This window comes from Geotrypetes seraphini, chromosome 1 (genome assembly GCF_902459505.1).
Source record: "Geotrypetes seraphini chromosome 1, aGeoSer1.1, whole genome shotgun sequence".
Classification (NCBI taxonomy): Eukaryota; Metazoa; Chordata; class Amphibia; order Gymnophiona; family Dermophiidae; genus Geotrypetes; species Geotrypetes seraphini.
This window is the reverse complement of record NC_047084.1, coordinates 404,478,263-404,499,784: the sequence shown is the minus strand read 5'-3', so window position 1 is coordinate 404,499,784 and position 21,522 is coordinate 404,478,263. Positions and strand designations below refer to the sequence as shown.

The window sequence follows — 21,522 nt, the reverse complement described above, 5'->3', positions numbered from 1 at the left end:
GCTATTTCTGTTTTATTTATTGATACATAGTAACATAGTAAATGACGACATATAAGACCTGAATGGTCCATCTAGTCAGCCCAACCATACATGCTCCATAAATTAATTTAATTTAAATGGACTTTTTGATCATTTGAATTATTTATGTATTGTTTAACATATTTTTAAATGTAATTCATTTAAGCATCATATTGATGTATTTATATTTATTTATTATTTTAGAGCCCTGACACAGGTTTTGGGCCGAAACATGGGCCATGTTGAGTTGCCTTCAATAGTCTCATTTTCCAGTTCTGTAAGCCATTTGTGTTTTTTCTGTTGCATACTTTGTAGTATTGCACTTTTTGTTATCCCTTTTTTTGTTCTCTTACACTTGTTTAGAAGTCCTTGTTAAAAGGGCTCTCCTAGTTGTCAGCTACTGACTGCAAGTTTTGACAATACCCAGTGGGCCTCATTGGTTTACATTCACACAAACAAACTTTAATTTTTGATTTTGGTCAAAACCAGGAGATAAGTTTCAGCTGTAGTTTCAGTCTTGGACAAAAGTGGCTAGATAGCTTCAGTGGCAGTTTCAGTTTTAGTCAAAACTGAAAAAAGCAGTTTCAGTCGGTCTTTATCCTGTAGCGTTTAATATGTTGATGATGGATATTGAGCCAAATGCTTAAGACTAGGCTCAGTTTCCATCGGCACTACATTAAACACTACAGTGTTAACCAGAGTGACTACAGCATTTTGCCAGACCATTGCATTGCATGAATGACTTTATGATGAGAATATTAAACAGAAATTTAAAAATCCATCCAGGAACAGAAAATCTTTGAAGTTAAAATGAAATATTTTGACACTTGCCAAACAAGACTTAACAAATATCTGAGTTTCCTATAATATTGTAAAGCATAAAATTATACTTTTTTACTGGTATCTCATACATCAAGTCCCAGATGTAAAATGCACTTATCAGCAAGTTAACCCTTGTTAACATGATAATACACATGCAGAATGCTCATATAATCTTCTGAATTATGCTTTATTGAATAAATAAGCAATTGTGAGGTCATGGTTAGCTTCCTCTCCGGCCACCGGCCCACTTATTTCCTATTTACTTTACTCTCTCCCAGGGCTCCGCTGCTTGTGGCGCTACACCTGCGCATCTTGCGGGTGCCTTGGGGTTTTGGATGGCCTCCAAAAACCTCTGGAAGTAAAAGGATCAGGGCTGTATGCAGGAGCCCAAGATGGCACAGGATGCAAGCCCCGCTGGTCCGTCCTTGGCGCCTACGTGGGTGGTGGCTATTACGACTGAAGTGACTGCGGCGGTTGCTTCTATCCTGTATTTCAATCTGGACATGCTGCAGGGAAAGCTGGAGGCTGTGGGCTGCGATCTCACCAGATCCAGCAGCAGGTGAGTGACCTCGAGGATAGATTGGCAGCGTGGCGGATAGTAAAACTGCTTCAGGGCACAAGTTGGAGGTGCTGGAACAACTACTGGACGACTTGGAAAATCGTGAAATAGCCAGAGACCTTGCCTGACCCAGACTTCCACACCTTTTTTGAGTGCTGGCTGCCCGAGTCCCTGGAGTTTCCGGAGGAGTTGGGCCCCCAGAAGATGGAACATGCTCACTGGCTTGGCACATAGAAGGAGGGAGCTCTGAGACCACGGGTGATCATTTTGCAGATCTTGAACTTTGCCCATAATGAGGCAGGGCTGTGAGTGCTCCGGGGAGGCCGCCAGCTGACATATCAATCCCTTCGGGTACTCTGCTTCCAGGACTATTCCTTGGGGGTGGCCTAGCAACGGAGGCAGTTGGCCCTATTGGTTCCTGCTTATTTGACCGCAAGATCTGCTTTGCTCTGTTATATCCAGCGAAGTTGCAGATCAAACATAATGGCACCACCTGCTTCTATGAAACTGTGGTGGAAGCCCAAAATTTTCTTAACTCCCTGGAGGATACAGGTGGCTCCCCAACCTCGACGGCACCGTGATGGGACTAACAATATTGCCTGTTTGACTTTGTTTTTTCCTGGACACTCTTTGCCTACACCACTTGCGATTGCGGCTTTTTGCCATCTCTGCTCATTGCTCTCTTGAACTCCACTGTGACTGGGCCTTTGGACCCCATCAGCTCTCTGTGAGTCCTGGTCTGCGTTCAGCCCCCCAGCCTGGAGACATCTTTGAGCTTGCCTTGCCTTCCCTGTGCCTGGATTCTGAGGCCCGCTTTTGTTTTGTTAGGCAACAGGGGTTTTTCCAAGACCCGCTCCTGTGCACTGGGCTACTATTCTGGACAGCGGCTTCTGCTGTGGTCCCTGATCTTTAGTAGCTGTCATTTCTATCCTGGCTTGCATCGAACTATGGCCTGTGCTGCGGGCTCCTGACTGGGGACTCCGTCTAGCTTGGTTGACCTCCACTGTTTTCTGGGATCACCAATTATCCCCTTTTGTGAGGGCTGCTACCGGGCTGGGCATTGTGGATTCCTGCTGATTTTATTGAGCCTTATAGTTGGGCTAGGGTGCTGGCTGGATAGTTGGGTCCCGTTTGTTGTGAGGGACTGAAGGGGGGATGCTGCGAGATTGTTTCACCAATTGGGTGGTCCCCAGCTGGGGGTCTGCGATGGGTCCTGGAGTGGCCGGAGTTTGGTGCTTTCCAGGCACCCAATCGGCTTGGAAATGTTCTTTAATGTGAGTGGGGTGGTGGATGACTGGTGTGTGTGCTTTGGATGCTTGGGTTGAGAGATGTGTGGAGTGTTTTTTGTGGTTAGGGTTGGGAGGCCTTTGTTGGGTGGTTGAATGGGCCTGGGTGTTTTTCTTCATTGTCTCAAGTGAGGTTTCGTTTTGCCTCTTTTGTATGATTAAGTTCGGGTTGGGAGGCGTCAATCTGGGCTTGGTTCCTTGGGTAGGGACCTGGATCTTTGGGGGTTGGGGGGAGGGGAGGGTGGGTTTGTAGTGGGTTCTGGGGGTGAGAATGGGATGGTATGGGAGTACTGAGGGAGGGGGGTTTGATTTGGTGGGAACTATCTTTTTTCTTTAGCACTGTTTGATCCTGCATGCATTTTTTGCCTTCTTTTTCTTTTGGTGGGGTTGCTTGCTTTTGCTGTGGCGGTGGCTGATCCTGGGACGCAATATTTTTTCCTGTTGCTTGATGCTGTAGACTGGGATGGCATCCTTGCGACCATTCCTGTTTTCTATTCACTTTCCTTATTTTTTTGATCCATTTTTATGATGGTTGAATGGGAGCGACTAGTTACCTGGAATGTTGGAGATATTAACTCTCCTGCTAAAAGAACAAAAACTTTACAAAACTTGCAGACTTAAAGTGGATATTGCATTTTTGCAGGAGACACACCTTACTGACTTAGAGCATGCTAAATTATGGAGGGGTTAGACAGATCGCTGTATAACCGCGGCTGCGGTTGGGAAGAAGCAGGCAGTGGCTATCCTTTTATCGTAAATTGGTGGCCTCAAAGATCACGCCAGTGGCTATTGATTCTATTATGCCTTTGGTACGGCGATGATCACGGGAGTTACGGTGCTGGTTGGATGTGTTTATGCTTCCAATACCTATGATAAATCCTTCTATGCTTGTTTGAAGACTTTACTACTATTGAAGCATGCTCATCTTCCGATGATTTTGGGAGGTGATTTCAATGTTGCCTGGGACTCTTCTCTGGATAAATTTCATTCTGCTTCTGGTGGTGTGGTGACTGAGGCTAAGGGTCTCCCCCAGTTGTGTGAGCAGGGAGCGGGATTATACCCATCTGTCTCATGCTCACTCCACTCAGTCTTGTATCGATTACATGTTGCTATCTCGTTCTCTCTTTTCCAAGGTACAGCAAGCGGAGATTGGGCCCTATGCGATTTCGGATCATGTCTGGGTGTGGATAAACTGGAACTTGGATGCTGGGCCTTGACCCCCGGGGTCCTGGGCCTACCTTTTATGGATCCAGAGGGATCCTAATTTTTTGCCATATCTCATGAAGGAGTGGAAAGATTATCAATTCCATAATAGCCAACATGTGGAGAACCCAGTTTTATATTGGGAAACAGCAAAGGTGGTTCTTAGAGGAGCTATTATTAGCTATGTTGGTAAGGTTCAGAAGGCGCGCCATCGAGAATTGCTTCGTTTGTCCAGCCAGTTGACGAAAGCTCGCTGTGCTTTTGGTTTCCAACCCACCCTGGTTAACAAACAGAATTTATTGTCTTTGCAAATGGCGCTCAATGAGATTATACATCAACAGGCTTCTCGGTCTATTGCCTATTACAAATACCACTTATATGTTCATGGCAATAAGGGGGGGACACTTTTGGCCCATCTGGTTTCACAGAGGGAGAGCCGTAAGATGATCTTGCAACTTTGTACCGGAGGCTTAGATTGGGTTACGAGTGATACTGCCATCTGTGAGGTCTTTCGCCGTTTTTATGCAAATCTTTAATGTCCGCCCCCAGATTGGGGGCTTCCTGGGGAACTCTATTTGGATGTCATTGACCTACCATGTCTTACTGAGGGGCAGCTAGAAAGATTGAATGTGCCTATTGATGTTGGGGAGGTGGAGCTCGCTATCACTCAAAGCTCTACTCTGAAAGCCCCTAGCATTTCTGGTTATAGAGCTGAGTTTTATAAACTTATGAAACCTGAAATAGTGTTGCCGCTTGCTAATATGTTTAATGTGATGGTCAATGCTGAAGCGATGCCTGAACACCTCAATGTGGCTCAAATTATAGTCCTTCTGAAACCTGGGAGGGCTCCTACTCTCCCAGAATCTTATCGTCCCATCTCACTGCTTATCTTTGATGTCAAACTTTTAGCTAAGCTCCTAGCCAATTGGATGGCCCGGCTATTGCTGCTTCTTCTTCAACAGTCTCAGGTGGGTTTCGTTAAGAGTCATTCAGTGGAGAAAAATTTGCAGAAAATATTGACCTCTTTAAGTTTCAAGTTTAATAAAATTTTTGATTAATCGCTTAATCAAATTTCTAAGCGATGAACATTTTAAAAAATTACAGTATTTGGGAGACAATACAATACTTTAACGATTTTTACATACAAGCGGACTAAAAGACATACTTAACAAACAGTGAACACAAGGAAAACGGAGAAAGAAATACAAATTCCTTAAAGAAAAGTAAGACAATCAGGGTACTAGAATCGCGTCGCCTTCTTTGCTTATTAGCTTTGATGCTGAGAAGGCATTTGACCATGTTCGGTGGGATTATTTTTTTGCTACTTTGACCAAGTATGGTTTTCCGGGCCATTTTGTCTTGGCTATCCGCACGCTCTATGCTACTCGCCAGGCCACTTTGTGGGTTAACGACTGTAGGTCATCGTTATTTGAGATCCATAGAGGAACCCACCAGGGATGTCCTCTTGTCTCCTTTATTATTCATATTGGCCCTTGACCCACTTCTACGTGATAGTTACTTGAACCCGGATATTAAGAGGGTCACCCTGGGGACTCAGAGTTTTAAACTTGCTACTTTTGTGGACGATCTTTTGGCTCATCTGACAGACCCTTTCCACCCTTTCCACCCTTTCCTGTCTTGGAAACTATTAGAGAATATGGTGATTATGCCGGTTTTTGTTTGAATTTGCTTAAATCTGAGACCTTACTGTCCTCAGCCTTGAAGGCTTAGTGGGGCGTTTCCTTTCCTCTGAGGTGGGCCACGGGCTTTTTTAAATATTTGGGGGTGTATCTCTCGGTCTCTACGACTTTATTCTCTTAATGTTTCTAAGCTTTTGGCCGATACTAGGGTCCAACTTGAGACATGGGGTGATCTCCATTTGAAATTGATGGGCCGTATAGCTCTGATTCACTTGGTGATTTTCCCCCATTGGTTGTATGTGCTGCAAACTTTGCCACTTCGTCTATTGAAGATGGATCTTTTTTGTTTGAACCAGTTATTGTCTCGCTTCTGTTGGAAGTCTCTTAAGCTGAAAGTTCGCTTTTATTATTTAGTGGGTGGATGGACGCAGGGGGGACTTGATCTTCCCGATTTCAGTCTTTATAATGAAGCCTGTTTTCTTAGGCACCTGAAAGATTGGTTGCAGGGTTCACAGCAATATACTCCTTTGGACTTTGAAAGGGCTTTTTATGCACCTCATTCTTTATCTAGTCTGTTACATTTGCCCGCTAAGGAGCTTCCCGTCCTGTTCCGTCCAAGTGTTCTTTTGAAATCTATGCGTGCTGTGTGGGGGAGCTTGATAGGTAGATTGGGAGGGGACCCCCGAGTGACGAATCAGTTACCTATACGTGGGAACTCAGCCTTTCTGCCGGGCCGGGATAACCCTACTTTTAATAGCTGGGCTGCCCGCGGAATTAGTCTAATGGAACACTTATTGATTAAGGAGGGGAGTTTGAAACCCTTTGCTGCTTTTGGTGATCGATTGGGTAGGTGCTGAGGTAATACTTTTGCCTATTGTCAAGTTAAACACTATGTTCTCTCTCTTCCTCAGAAGCAGATCGCACAGCCGTTGGGGAAACGCCTTCGGATTTTCTTTGATGGGGTGGCGCTCTGTTCTACCTCGGAGTCGGCGTTGTATAGAGCCCTCTCTGACTCTGCCAGCCCTAAAGATATATCGCAGATTCAGGGGAGCTAGGGTCAAGAACTCTATAATGACCTTAGCCACTGGAACATTCTGCGTGCCCTGCAGGGGGGTCCCTTGATTAATAATGGGAGTGATATTCAGAGAATGTTGTTAGAGTAATTTATAGAGCCTATTATACTCAGGTCCAGTTACATAAAGTGTGTGTGTGTGTGTGTGGGGGGGGGGTTATTAACTCGCCCCTCTGTGTGAAATGTGGCCACGATCCCAATACATTTGCTCATTCTTTTGGGGATTGTTGGACAGTGCAGGCTTTTTGGAAGTTCATAGTCCATTATATCCAGGGCTTATTTCTGAGTCCCATCTCGGGTACTGTAGAGCACTTGGTTTTAGATTTGCCAGGGGCTTTCCATGGCCTCCCTAAGGGGGTCCCCAATGGTATCATAAGGTTTGTCTTCTCGCTCGCAAATGCATTTTGCAATCCTGGACTGATTCTGAGCCTCCCTCTTTTTGGACTTGGAGATTTTTGGTACATAACTTGGCCATATGGGAGGCCCGGAAGGCAGTTGGTTGCCTGCTCCTCTGTGGGGCCTATTTGGCTTCCTTATCTCCTAGAGGTCGTAGTCTTCTTTTGAATCCTCTTGCTAGCTCGGCTGGTGTTCCACGCGCTCGCTCCCAGGGTCAGTCACTGCCTGCCTGTGTTTTTATTTTTTAAGTGGGTGGGATCCTTTCTGAAGTGGCCCAAGGGGCACAAGAGACCTTTGGTTTCTTTGAGACCTTCTGGTTGCTTTTTGTATATTTCTCTGGAGGGGGACTAAGGGGTTGCATTGGGGGATTTTGGTGGGTGGGTAGGGTGGGAGGTTGAGGGCTGGGTTTCCTATTTTTGTTGTTTCTGAAACTGTGTATTGTTGGATGCTGCTTTCCTTGATCCTGCTGTATTCCTTGTTATTTGTTATTTTTGCATTTGCAAAAATATTTTAACATAAATAAACAATTGTACTCACAATTAGTAGGATTTTCTCAGAGACAGGCAGTCTCTGGGCACAGTTTTTTGGTTACAATATGATGTAGAAAAATAGGCGAAGGTCAGGAGAGCATAGATGAAGAGAGAACAGAGCAGGGATGAATTTCAAGTGCCAGGAAATGCAGAATTATCCTTGCGTGAGGTCAGATGCTATGTATTGTCACAGGCACCTTCAGGGCAGCAGCTCTTGGGAATACTTGTGACAGGATTCTGTTTGCCTTTGGGCCAATTTGGACCACACAGGAATGTCAGGAAGGCACGTGAGCATAAAATTCAGCCACACTACAAGAGATACAGTTTGGTACTGATAATTCTTTATTATTTTCAGCAAAAGCAAAAAGAAAATAAGGCTTCTGGCTCACAAGCCGTAATGCAGAGTTCATCAGAAAAGCAACCCCCCCCCAAAAAAAAAACAAAAAACAACCCAACCCAAAAGTCACAACAAAATGGTTAGGAATCAAGTTTTGTTAGAATGCTCCTTATAATGAATGGCTTTTCAGAAAAAAACAAAAGCAGAAAACAAGCTCTCAAAAAAGAGTTGCATAGTATCAACAGTTCTTGCACAGTCCAGCCCTGCTTTTGTCCTCAGCCAGGGCAAAAGAAGAAAAAAAGGCAATGGTTTAAACCCCTTTCATTCAAGTAAGTTTTGTTGCTCCAAACAGTCCTTGGCTTCAGCAAGCCTCTAGTTTACTTCAGCAACAGTTCTCAGTTTGAAATCAGGCTTATTTAGCATAGCCTGTACCAGTATTTGCACACTGGGCACCAGCAGGTGATCTGTTGGTTAGAGAGTGGCTCTGTGTGATGGAAATATCAAATTATAAGGTCCTCATTTCCCACCATAAGAATTACACAGATTATACTTCTGCTTGCCCAACCCCCACTTCACACAGGAGAAAAACAAACGTTAGTTGTAAGGAAAACTTTCCCTGTTTTCGCCAAGGTATTGTAGTCCAGTCCTTAGCATGAGTTACCAGCACAAAACCCAGTCTTTTCAATCTCTTCAGAAACCTCCCTCCCCCCCCCCATTCCCCCCGACAGCTTTCAAATTTATTTCTAAATTAAGTATTATGTCCTGCTGGCTTCACAGAACAACATACCTCCATATCTGGTTCTTGGCTTGTTTGGCTCTCATCCCGCCCCATCTCCATAAGCTGTTCCATCTGGGTCTCAGGTCCAGGATTCTTCTTCTCAGGCAACCCCAGCTCCATGGCCTCTTGTGGTTTTAAACCATTCAGATCTCTCAACCCTTCCAGCTTTCTCCACTTTTCCAGTCTAGCTTTTTTCTGTTTCAGCTGCTCAGCTTTCCTGGGCAACCAGGTACAGCGCCCATACCCCATACCTCCTTGCAAATCACATTGAGGGATACAGGTAAACAAGGTCTCATTATGAAGCACCTACTTGGGCCTCCGCGTGTGCGGATCACCGGACTGGATGGACCAAGGGTCTGATTCGGTGAAGGAATTTCTTATATTCTTATGTTCTTATAGTTCTAGTTCCTTCCCCCATGTGACTAGTGGCATGACGTGTACTAGTGCTGCCCGATTCAGGAAAAAAAATTTTGATTCGATTCGATTCAGCCTACTGAATTGGTTTTTCGATTCGATTCTCCTGCCCAATTGGGTGTTTTTTTCAAACATCCTGGTGGGTTTATTTTATAGCCTCTTCACCCCCTTTGACTTCTCCTAACCACACTGGCACTGTGGTGTAAACAAAATAAACAAACAAAAAAGACTTTTCCTCTCTCTGTTAAATCCTAGCTCATGTTTGCGGTCTAACACCAGGATACAAATTTCAAATCTGATACATTGTAATCAGAAAATGGAAAATAAAAATAAAATTAGTTTTTCTACCTTTTGTTGTCTGGTCATTATTCAGATCTTGTTGGTCCCAGGCTCTGGTTGTCTTCTGATAACTTGCTTGCCAGGGTCTCCTTTCTTCTTTCTCCGTGCTAACCATCCATCTGCCATCTCTGTCCTCCCCTTCTGTTTCCCTTCCCTCCCCAGGAGGTCTGGCATCTTTCCTTTTTTTCGTCTCCCTCCACAGATTCACCTTTTCTTAACTACCCTTTCATCCAGCATCTCTCCCTCCTTCCCCACCACCCCAGGGTCCACCATCTCTCCCTTTCTTTTCCCAACTACCCTCCTATCCAGTATCTCTATCCCCCCCTCCACATCATCCTTTGTGTCCAACTTATCTCCCTTTCTGTTCCTTCCCTCCCTAAATCCCATTGTCCATCATCTCTCTCCCTCTCCTCTATTTTTAGACCCATTATTTCTTCCCCCCCAAAGTCCAGCATATGCACGTCTCTTTGAACCCCATTCCCTCCCTCCGTGTACTTCTACACCAGGGCCCCCCTCCCCTGAAGGTCTTTTCCCCCATCCCTGAAGGCCTGTCCCCCCCTTGAAGGCCTGCCTGTCCCCCCTGAAAGCCTAAGCCACCATCCCTGGCCTGTCCCCCCCCTTAAAGGTCTGCACCCTCCCTTAAAGGCCTGCTCCCCCCTTAAAGGCCTGCACCCCCGAAGGCCTGTCCCACCCCCTGGAGAATTGCCCCCCAAAGGCCTGCCTGTCCCCCCTCTACTATCAAGAAAACTGAACAAACCAAATAATTACAGAATGCTACACAGAAATATCATGCTAACAGAATACTGCAGTCACACATGACAGGAATAGTGTTAGGGGAGTGCCCCCTGGTCCGAGAGAGCCCTAAGCCAGCTGGAAGCTAAAGAAGCACTGCCTGGGCTTTACAATCCCCAGTTATGTCTCTAGCAGGATATATATTTCAAATCTGATATATTCTAATGACAAAATAAAAATAAAATAATTTTTTTCTACCTTTTGTTGTCTCTGGTTTCTGCTTTTATCTTCTTTTCACTCTTTTCCATCCAGCGTCTGCCCTGTCTCTTCAATCCAGCATCTGCCTGTTCCATCCATTGTCTGCCCCTTCCAGAAACTGTCTTTTTCCCCCTGCCATCTCTCCTCTAGACACCCCCCCTTTGGTCTGGCATCTATCATCTTCCCTCTATTCCCTCATGGTCTGGCACCTTTCATCTCTCTTTCCCTCCCCCCTGTGGTTTTTAGCATCTCTCTCTTCTCATTTCCTCCGCTCAGATCTGATATCTCTGTCTCCTTCCCCGTTCTCTGGCATCTCTCTCTCTTCCCTTTCCTTCTCTGGTCTTCCTTCTTTATTTTCTGCCTACGTCTAAATTAAATTCTTTCTTACTATGCAGTCCTCAGTTTCCCTCTTTTCACTGTGTCTACCCACAGCACGCCACCCCTTTCCTTCACCCCTCCACTATCTCACTAACTCTATCTTCTTCCCCATCCCGGATATGTCCTTTTTCTTTATCCCTCCTTCCATCCAGTATGTGTTCTCTTTCTCCACTTCCATTCAGCATTTGCTCTCCCTTCTCCCCACTTCCATCATCTGCCCTCTTCTCTCCCCACTTGCATCATCTGCCCTCTTCTCTCTCCCCCTTCTCCCCACTTCCATCATCTGCCCCTTCTCTCTCTTTCCCCCCCACTTGCATCATCTGCCCCCTTCTCTCAATCTCTCCATCCACCACAGGCCCATCCCTTCCTCTCACCTTTCTTTCCGATTTTGGCAACAAGATTGGCAAGGCCCCCCCCCCCCCGCAATGACACTCAAGTTCTGCAACGGGCCTCCTTCTCCCCCCCCCTGGCATCAACAGTACTTCAGATCGGCAACCGCGGTGCTCAGGCCAAAGCTTCCCTCTGACTCGAACTGCCTGGGCAGAAACAGGAAGCTGAGTCAGAGGGAAGCTTTGGCCTGAGCACTGCAGTTGCCGATCTGAAGTGCTGTTGATGCCGGGGGGAGAAGGAGACCTGTTGCCGAACTTGAGTGCCCTCGCGGGAGGTGGGGAGGCCTGTTGCCGATCTTTAAATTGCGTCGTAGGGGGGGGGGGCGCCATTGCAGCCCAGATGCTGCCGATGGCCCCCAATCTGATCTTGCTGGCCCTGCGCGGACCGGCAGGAATTTTCTGCGGACTAGCACCGGACGACCCGGACCTGGCCAGCTGTGCACCCCCCTAAGGCGTGCACCTGGGGTGGACCGCCCCCCCCTTGGTACGCCACTGCTCTCACCCCTCCCAACTCACCTTACTCCTACCTTAAAAGTGAACTAACATGGCTACCACACCACTTCACTTTAATATTGAACCAAACATTTGTTAGAAAAAAGACCAGCTATAATTGAAGAGCACTTTCCAAAATTCATATAGTTAATTTTTTGTCAGTTTTAAGCTATGTAATTTTATTCATCAAGGCAAGATTCACTTGCTGTTGTTTATTCCTGTGCCAGAATTCATGGACTTAGTTTTGGCATAGGAATAATGGACTGAGTGAGTTTTGGAAAAGTGTTCTTCATTTGTGAAGATGGTGCACAACCAGATATCATTTCCTCACTGGCTTACTAAACTTGTGTTTAAATCCTTTCCTGCTATACATTTCCTGCTATAGTATTTTCTGTTGTTGACTGTGCAAAATCCTCTGTTACAGGTGATATTTCGCTATGCACTAGCAATCTTTAAATATAATGAGGAGGAGATCTTACGGATTCATGACAGTACTGAGATTTATCAATACCTCTCATTCTTCACAAAAATGATCTGCGATGGCAGGTGAGTGTTCCTCTTCCTTATAACAATCTATCATAACAATCTATTTATCATATCCATCTATCAAAGAAAGGATGAAGTATCTTTAGTAACAGATTGGCTAATGTCTGAAGAGGGCTTTAAACTAAAGGTACTGGGGATGGGTGTAAAATACCCCAAGGTAATTAATAACTCTCAGGAATATAAGACATCAAATACCATTATTGAAATGAGACAAAAGAGCGATGATAGCTGGAAAGCTTTGTATACCGATGCCCGTAGTATGGGAAACAAAATTCCAGATCTAGAGGCTGTAATAGTAGAAGCTGAATTGGATTTAGTGGCAGTCACAGAGATGTGGTTTATGGAGAACCACAATTGGGATGTAGGTGTACCTGATTATAATCTATTCAGGGGAGAGAGAGTAGGTAAAAAGGGTGGAGGAGTGGTGTAATATGTTAAGAATAACATTAAAGTGACAGAATTGTGAGTCGTAGGGGATAAAGAAGAAGCACTATGGGTTAATCTGGAAAGAGGGAATGGAAAATGTATTTGCATTGCTGTGATATACAGGCCTCCTTCATAGAAGAAATAGACAAAAATTTAAATGAAGGCATTCACAAGATAGCTAAAAAGGAGAAATACTACTGGTAGGTGATTTTAATATGCCAGGCGTTGATTGGACTGTCCCAGCTGTGGGATTGTCTAGAAGCAAGGAAATTTTGGATTTCCCACAATTAGTAATAGAACCCACACAGGACAGAACTATTTTGGACTTGGTGCTTATAAATGGGGGAACTGTTTCTGAGATTATGATGGGTGATCTTTAGCATCTAATGGTCACAGAATGGTGAGGTTCAATATCAAAATACAGGATGAGAGGACTTAAGATTGAAGGTTCTAGACTTCGAAAGAATTAACTTTGTCAAGAAAGGGAATACCTCAAGGAAGCTGAATAAAGTAGAAAAGCAGTGGGTGAAACTGAAAGAAGCAATCCTAAAGGCGACAAATCTTTTATGTTAGGAAAGTACATAAAAGGAAAAGAAGACCGCTTTAGTTCTCAAATGCTGTAGCTGAAAAGGTGAAAGAAAAAAAGGTTAGCCTTCATAAATAACAAGACGTCACAAAAAGAGGAAGATAGACAAAAATATGTGGAAAAACTAAGAAAAGCTGCCAGAAAAGCATAGTTGCAAATGGAAGAAAAGATAACCAATAATAATTGATAAGCAGTTCAGTCTTATCCTTTTTTTTTAAACTTTATTTTTATTCAGATTTTAAAGTATAATAAACAAGTATCAAACTTACATAAGGATTAGAAAATAATATTCTTAAGTCATATCATGACTATTTTGGATTAAAGAAATATAGGAAATTAAAGATTAAGGGGTTCATAATAATAAAAAAAAAATGTCTAAAAAGTGTCCTAAATGGCTACTTGGACGATCAAAAAGCCTGGCCCAGGGAAGCCAAAAGGTTGGACACCCCTGCTCTAAAGTTAAAAGGGGATAGATTCCGTACAAATGTAAGGAAGTTCTTCTTCACCCAGAGAGTGGTAGAAAACTGGAACACTCTTCCGGAGGCTGTTATAGGGGAAAACACCCTCCAGGGATTCAAGACAAAGTTGGACAAGTTCCTGCTGAACCAGAACATACGCAGGTAGGGCTGGTCTTAGTTAGGGCATTTGTCTTTGACCTAAGGGCCGCCGCGTGAGTGGACTTACTGTTGGGCACAATGGATCACTGTCTAACCCAGCAGCGGCAATTCTTATGTTCTTATTAGCACAAATCTTACAGAAGATTTGGGTTAAATGAACCCACATACATTTACACTTGTTTGGGAGTTGGTATAAATATTCACAGATGAGTATGAGCATGAGCATATTCATATATTTTATAAACTAGGCATATAATTGTGATTCTGCCTCCCTCCACCCAAATTATCCCTCCAAACATGCCTTCACCAGAGTTGTATAAACGTATGAGCAATCTTGTATTTTTACCCAGGGAGAATTTTTTTTGAGGCATTTTACACATGTATGCTGCTATATACACACAAAAAAAATCTTTAAACTTATCCCATGCTAACTATTTGAAAGTTTCCAGTTAGAAAGCAATTTTCAAAGTGTTTTTTTAAGCTAAAGAACTGTTTATCTATAGAAAAGCCCTGTTGAAAATTCTCTTCATCTGCCCCCTTCCCCACGCTGGATAAAAACGCCTATGCTGCTTAACCTGCCAAGAAAGGGTGGGAAAGGAGAGAAAGATTAGAAGAAAACAATGATAGGCAGACTTTGGATGGATTAATTTCTGACTGCTTTGAGGCAGATACAAATAAATGTACACAGGTCCAAGGTTTCCTTTTGAAAATGTGCTTACAGGCCCATGAGCAGTACAAAAGTTTCCCTCTATAGCAGTGGTCTCAAACTCAAACCCTTTGCAGGGCCACATTTTGGATTTGGAGGTACTTGGAGGGCCTCAGAAAATATAGTCAATGTCTTATTAAAGAAATGAAAATTTTGTCTGAGGTAAAACTCTTTCTAATTTATAAATCTTTCCTTTTGGTTAAGTCTTAATCATAATATTGTCATTTATAGCTAAAGAGAGATATGATCAAGAAACTGTTTTATTTTACTTTTGCGATTATGATAGACATACCGAGAGCCTCAAAATAGTACCTGGCGGGCCGCATGTGGCCTCCGGGCCGCAAGTTTGAGATCACTGCTCTATAGGAAGCAGTTTAATTGGGGCTCTGATAAATGAGGCATAAAAGTATTCTTCTAGGGCAGTGTTCTTCAACCTTTTTACACCTATGGACTGGCGGAAAATTAAAGAATTATTTTGTGGACCGGCAAACTACTAAAACTGAAATAAAAAAAAAAACATTTCCGCCCCGTCTCTGCGAGCTTGGTCCCTGCAAAACATCTGATCCCATTCGCACAAGCCTCAGTTATGATTTTATATTGAACGTATTTTATTAAAGTATAAAAAGAAACAATATTCTGTACAGTTGTCATTTTATAAATACAAATATACAGAGCAAGGATCAACAAAACCCCTGTCTCCCCTCCCCTTCACATATATCCCCTCTACTAGCAAGAAAACTGAACAAGCCAAATTATTACAGAATGCTACACAGAAATATACTAACAGAATACCACAGTCACACATGACAGAAATAGTGTTAGAGGAGTGCCCTCTGGTCAGAGAGAGCCCTAAGCCATAAGAACATAAGCAATGCCTCCACTGGGTCAGACCTGAGGTCCATCATGCCCAGCAGTCCGCTCACGCGGCGGCCCAACAGGTCCAGGACCTGTGCAGTAATCCTCTATCTATAGCCCTCTAACCCTTTTACAAGCAGGAAATTACCCAATCCTTTCTTGAACCCCAGTACCGTACTCTGTCCTATTACGCCCTCTGGTAGCGCATTCCAGGTGTCCACCACACGCTGGGTAAAGAAAAACTTCCTAGCATTCGTTTTGAATCTGTCCCCTTTCAACTTTTCCAAATGCCCTCTTGTTTTTTTATGTTTTGAAAGTTTGAAGAATCTGTCCCTCTCTACTCTCTCTATGCCCTTCATGATCTTGTAGGTTTCTATCATGTCTCCTCTAAGTCTCCGCTTTTCCAGGGAGAAGAGCCCCAGTCTCTCCAAACTTTCAGTGTATGAAAGGTTTTCCATGCCCTTAATCATTCGTGTTGCTCTCCTCTGGATCCTCTCAAGTATTGCCATATCCTTCTTAAGGTACGGTGACCAATACTGAACACAGTACTCCAGGTGCCAGATACAACGGCAGGATGACTTCTTTCGTTCTGGTCGTAATACCCTTCTTAATAATACCCAACATTCTGTTTGCCTTCTACACGGCTGCTGCGCATTGTGCTGTTGACTTCATTGTTGTGTCCACCAGTACACCCAAATCTCTTTCAAGGTTACTTCCCTCTAATACTAATCCCCCCATTTGGTAGCTGAACATTGGGTTCTTTTTCCCTATATGCATAACCTTGCATTTCCCTACTTTGAAGTTCATCTGCCATTTATTTGCCCACTCCTCCAGTTTGTTTAGGTCCCTTTGTAGGTCCTCACACTCTTCCGCAGTTCTAACCCTTCTACAGAGTTTAGTGTCATCCGCAAATTTTATAACTTCACACTTCGTCCCCGTTTCCAGGTCATTAATAAATACATTGAACAGCAGCGGTCCGAGCACCAAGCCCTGCGGAACTCCGCTCGTTACCCTCCTCCAGCCCGAGTAGTGACCCTTCACTCCAACCCTCTGCCTTCTGTCTGCCAACCAGTGTTTGACCCATCTGTGTACGTCCCCTTCCAACCCGTGGTTCCACAGCTGGAAACTAAAGAAGCACTGCCTGGGCTTTGTAGTCCCCAGTTATGTCTCTAGCAGGATATATATTTCAAATCTGATATATTCTAATGACAAAATAGAAATAAAATTATTTTTTTCTACCTTTTGTTGTTTCTGGTTTCTGCTTTCATCTTCTTTTCACTGTCTTCCTTCCAGCGTCTGCCCTGTCTCTTCAATACTGCATCTGCCCCTTCCATCCACTGTCTGCCCTTTCCCCCTTCCATATGGTATCTGCCTTCTTTCTATGCCCCTCTCCCCTTTCCATCCAGCCTGTGCCCCCCTCTCCTTTTTAAATGATTCATTCCAGCTTCACTGCTCTCTTCATTTTTATCTCTCCTACACCAAATCTAGCATCTTTGTCCCTCTCTCATTTCTCTGATGACCCCCTTTCCAGCATCAATCTCTCTCTACTTTCTCATTCCTCTGCCTCTCCCCTTTCCCTCATCTGATCTCTCCATTCCACCCTGACCCTTTCCCCTCCTCTAATCTCCCTGACAGCTGTTTCCTTCCTTTTCTTCTTTCTCCCTTCCCTCCTCCTCCTATCCAACACTAACTCTCTTCCCATCCCTTTCCCTCCTCCCCTCCCAGCAGCATCTCTCCTTCTAGCTCCCTCCAGGTCCAGTAGCAGCTCTCCCTTTATCCAGCAGCTTCCCAGCCTCCAACAGTGGCTTCCTCCCCTTCCTTCCCTCCAGCTCTCAGTACTTGCCTGCAGCAGCGATTCACTTAGGCAGCCTTGGGTCCTTTGCTACCTCTGAGGAAAGAGGAAGTTGCTGAAGTGAATCACTGCACTGGCAAGTACGAGAGCTGCTGGGAGGGGAGACAGCCGCTGTCGAATGGGCTCAACCCGCTACACCTAGACACACCCTCAACCACCAGGTGCCTGCATGCATCCCACACGTGGGCAGACTCTCGCCGCACAAGCGAGCTGTCGTGGAGGGAAGGCCCAGACGCTGCCGATGAACCCAATCCATACACCAGCCCCGCGCACCGCCTGGAGCCCAATGCTGGGTGGAACAGCAGCCTGCCGCCAACATCACCGCAGTCGGGGAGCCCAAGGCTGGTGCTGCACTGCTATACATCCGACAGGAAATTTAAGCGCGTCAATCTTGCCGGCACCGTCACCAGTCCGCGGATCAGTGGTTGAAAAACACTGTTCTAGGGTTCATCTCTCTTTGTGGGGCTTGCTTGAGATACCTACCTACTATCCTAGTTTTGAACCACAGCTGTCCCTGATTATTTTGTATGATATTATTTTTCACATGTGTTCTGTCTTTCTAGGAAGCTGATGAACATTGCATTTAATGAGATGAATCCTTTCCCCATGAAACAGCTGCAGAAATGGCGAGCAATGCACATGAAAAAGCTGAAGGCAGAATTGAATGAGCTGGAGCGCATCAAAGAGGAATATATGAAGGAGAAGGAGGACTCTGGAACTAAGCCCTTAGGTGAAGTCATGAGTGAAGATGAGGAAGAAGTATAATCAGAAGTATCTCCTGTCACCTTTACATTGGCAGCAACTGAAAATCATTGCCATGTGAAAGTCATTTGATACACTTGTTCTCAGTTCAGTTCACAGGAGACAAGTATCCAGATCAGAAGAGTGATGGTTGCAATTTGACACCACTGTGTGAACTTAAGAGCAGAATAACATGGCACTCATATTTGGGGACTGAACATCTCATATCAAGAGCTAGGCCCTTTGGTTCTTTCTATATAGGGAGGAGTTCACGATCCATGGTCATGAATGTGGCATTTTTCAAAAGTTTGAAAATCTTTCTCTGTAAAGACGCATTTGATCATAAGAACACTTTTATCCTTTTTTTTTTTTTTTAACCTCATCTTCCTTTTACCGACTTTGCCCCTTTTGTGCCCCCGACCTATTATTTTTTTTTTTTGTTACCTTTACTTAAATCATTGTAGTTCTTTCCCATCTCGTTCCTGTTTGTCTATCCTTTATATTTTGTCTTGTTCGTATTTTAACTGTCTTGTTTCCCCTCATTTTATTATTATGTAAATCGTTTAGAAATTTTTATAAGTGTTATTATCAAATTTTAAATAAACTTGAAGTGTAATGCATGGTAATACTTTCTGTGCTATTCTATTTGAGAAATCAGCACAACTCCTTGGCTGTGGTCTTCATGCGTACTGTCTACTGGTTGCAAAAAGAAAGTACAAGGCTGGCTAAGGGTGAACATAAGAACATAAGAACTGCCATCTCCGGATCAGACCCATGGTCCATCAAGTCCGGCGATCCGCACACGCGGAGGCCCAGTCAGGTATACACCTGATGTAGTTTTAGTCACCCATATCCCTCTATGCCTCTCGTAAGGAGATGTGCATCTAATTTGCCTTTGAATCCTAGCACAGTGGATTCCTTAATAACCTCCTTTGGGAGAGCATTCCAGGCGTCTACCACTCGCTGCGTAAAACAGAACTTCCTGACATTTGTCCTGGACTTGTCCCCCCTTAGCTGGCAGTAAAGGGTGCCAAACGCCCAAGTCTCTGACATTAATGGCCCCGATTGGTTAAGCCAGCCCAGGGCTTGTTTGAATGCATAAAACAGAAACCTTCATACTTTCCCCTTCTTCAAATGCACTTTGCAGCTGCATGCCCATTCCATCTCCAGTGGCACACTGTCCTGGAGGCCTAGTTTGGAGGATGCTGGAGAGGGGCATTGCATCCACTGCTAACGGGCAAGATACAGTGCCTCCCTCTCCTTTAAGGTTCCCCATGTGGTCCAGAATTTCAGCACTCTTTCTGGGGGATGAACTAAAAATCAGCGATCGTCACTAATCCTGTTTTCACAGCTTTAGTGACAATTGCTGTTATCAACCTGATGCACAAAACAGCCCACTGTGTGTTTTTCCCCTTGATCGCCCATTTCCTGATCCAGCCATGCAAATTAGCTAAAACCTCAAGCAAATAAGCCAAGCAATTGATGCACTAACATCACTTGGCTATTCCAAATGGGGTTTTAGTGATCATAAAAATCGACTGTTACTGAGAGTAGAGAGTTGCGCGGGGACAGAAATCCCACCCGTCCCCGCCAAAGTCCCACCCGTCCCCACCCGTCCCCGCGAGGAATCTCACCCGTCCCCACCCGTCCCCGCGAGGAATCCCTCCGTCCCCACCCGTCCCCGTGAGGAATCCCCTCCGTCCCCGCCCGTCCCTATAAACTTCAGAAATAGTTATTTCATTTAATTATGCTACTGAATTAAAGGCTCTGGTAGAAACCCATTTACAAATAAACAAAAAGACTTTATTAATTTGAAAATATTAATTGGGAAGAATACATACTTTGTAAACGGGTTTCTACCAGAGCCTCTAATGTTTATAAATTTTTATCAACACAACTAATATACTACTTTATCCTGAAGCAAAAAAAAAAAAAGAAATAGAATTCTTTTCCTACCTTTGTTGCCTGGTTTCTGCTTTCCTCATGTTCTCATTCAATTCCTTCCATCCACTGTCTCTCTTCCTTCTGCATCTTCCATTTGCTCTGTTACTGTGCCTCTCCCTTTCTTCCCCCTTCCAAATTGGTCTGGCACCCATCTTCTTCTCTCCGCTCCCCCCATAGTCTGGCATCTGTCTTCTTCCCTGCCAGCGTCATTTCCCTACTCTCTCTTCCTCATTTCCTTTCAGTGTCCTTCTCCCCCCCATCTTCCCCATGTCCTTTCAGCGTCCTTCTCCCTCTCTGTCTTCCCCATGGCCTTTCAGCGTCCTTCTCCACCCCTTTGTATTCCCCCATGTGCTTTCAGCGTCCTTCTCCCTCCACTATCTTCAAGTGCTTTCAGAGTCCTTCCCCCCTCCTCCTGTCTTCACCATGGCCTTTCAGCGTCCTTCTCCCCCCCTCCTTCTCTACCGCCCCGGGTGCAGCACAGCCGGCCAGGTCCCCTTACTTTTGTGGCACTTCCCCGACCAACCGACAACAGCCCTGGTCTGACAAACCTCCCTGCCCTTAACCGCGAATCTAAATTACCTTCTTATAGCTGCTGTAAGAAGGTAATTTAGATTCGCGGCTACAGGGCAGGGAGGATTGTCGGACCCGGGCCGTTATCGGTCGGTCGGGGAAGTGCCACAAAAGTAAGGGGACCTGGCCAGCTGTGCTGCAACCGGGGCGGGGCAGACCGCCCCCCTCCCTTGGTAGCCACTCGAACCGCGAGGCTACTCTCCTTCTCCTTACCTGCCCTGCCTGCAGCACAGAGCCGAACGGAAGTCTTCCCGACGTCAGCGCTGACGTCGGAGGGAGGGCTTTGTTTAAGCTTTGTTTAAGCCCTCCCTCCCCTCCGACGTCAGCGCTGACGTCGGGAAGACTTCCGTTCGGCTCTGTGCTGCAAGCAGAGAAGGTAGGGAGAAGAAGAGCCGCGCGACTGAGTACATCGAGCCCCGCGACCCTCGGAGGCGTCCCCATGGGATCCCCGCGACCCTCGGAGGCGTCCCCATGGGATCCCCGCGACCCTAGGGGGCGTCCCCACGGGATCCCCGTGACCCTAGGGGCATCCCCACGGGATCCCCATGACCCGAAGGGGGAACCCGCGGGATGCCCGTCGTCCCCGTTCCCGTGCAGCTCTCTAACTGAGAGGTCTGCCAGGGTTTTTTTCATTTTTTTCAATGGTACAGATATTTTACGTGTTACACAAATGTCCCATTAAAAAAATGAAAAAGTCCCCCACCACCATTGATGGTCCTCCCCAATAACCCCTGACAAATGTGCCCCCCCCCCCCCGAGCTAGGTACCCCCGAGCCACTGTCCCTGTGAACCCAAAATAAATGGCAGGAGGGATGCCCAATCCCTCCTGCCAGGCAGAACACCTCCACACCATGCACTCCACACACCCCCTGCACCAGGCACCCCGGAGCCTTTCCCCCTGAACCCAAAAAAAAGGCAGGAGGGATGCCCACTCCCTCCTGCCACCAGACAACCCCCCACTCCCTCTGAACCTCCAAAAATAAGAGGGATGCCCACTCCCTCCTGCCACCAGACACGCCCCCTAACCTCCCGTACC

General features: G+C 45.4%; 1 protein-coding gene across 1 annotated transcript in view; it reads left to right on the top strand.

Moving 5' to 3' along the window:
• Positions 1-18,577, top strand: part of TBC1D2 (TBC1 domain family member 2) — a 523,004-nt gene extending 504,427 nt beyond the window's left edge. Inside the window, exons 13-14 of the mRNA XM_033918140.1 lie at positions 12,068-12,189; positions 17,795-18,577. Coding sequence (XP_033774031.1) covers positions 12,068-12,189; positions 17,795-17,996 — 324 coding nt within the window. The 3' untranslated portion in view covers positions 17,997-18,577. The remainder of the gene's footprint in view (positions 1-12,067; positions 12,190-17,794) is intronic.
• Positions 18,578-21,522: the final 2,945 nt, after the last annotated feature.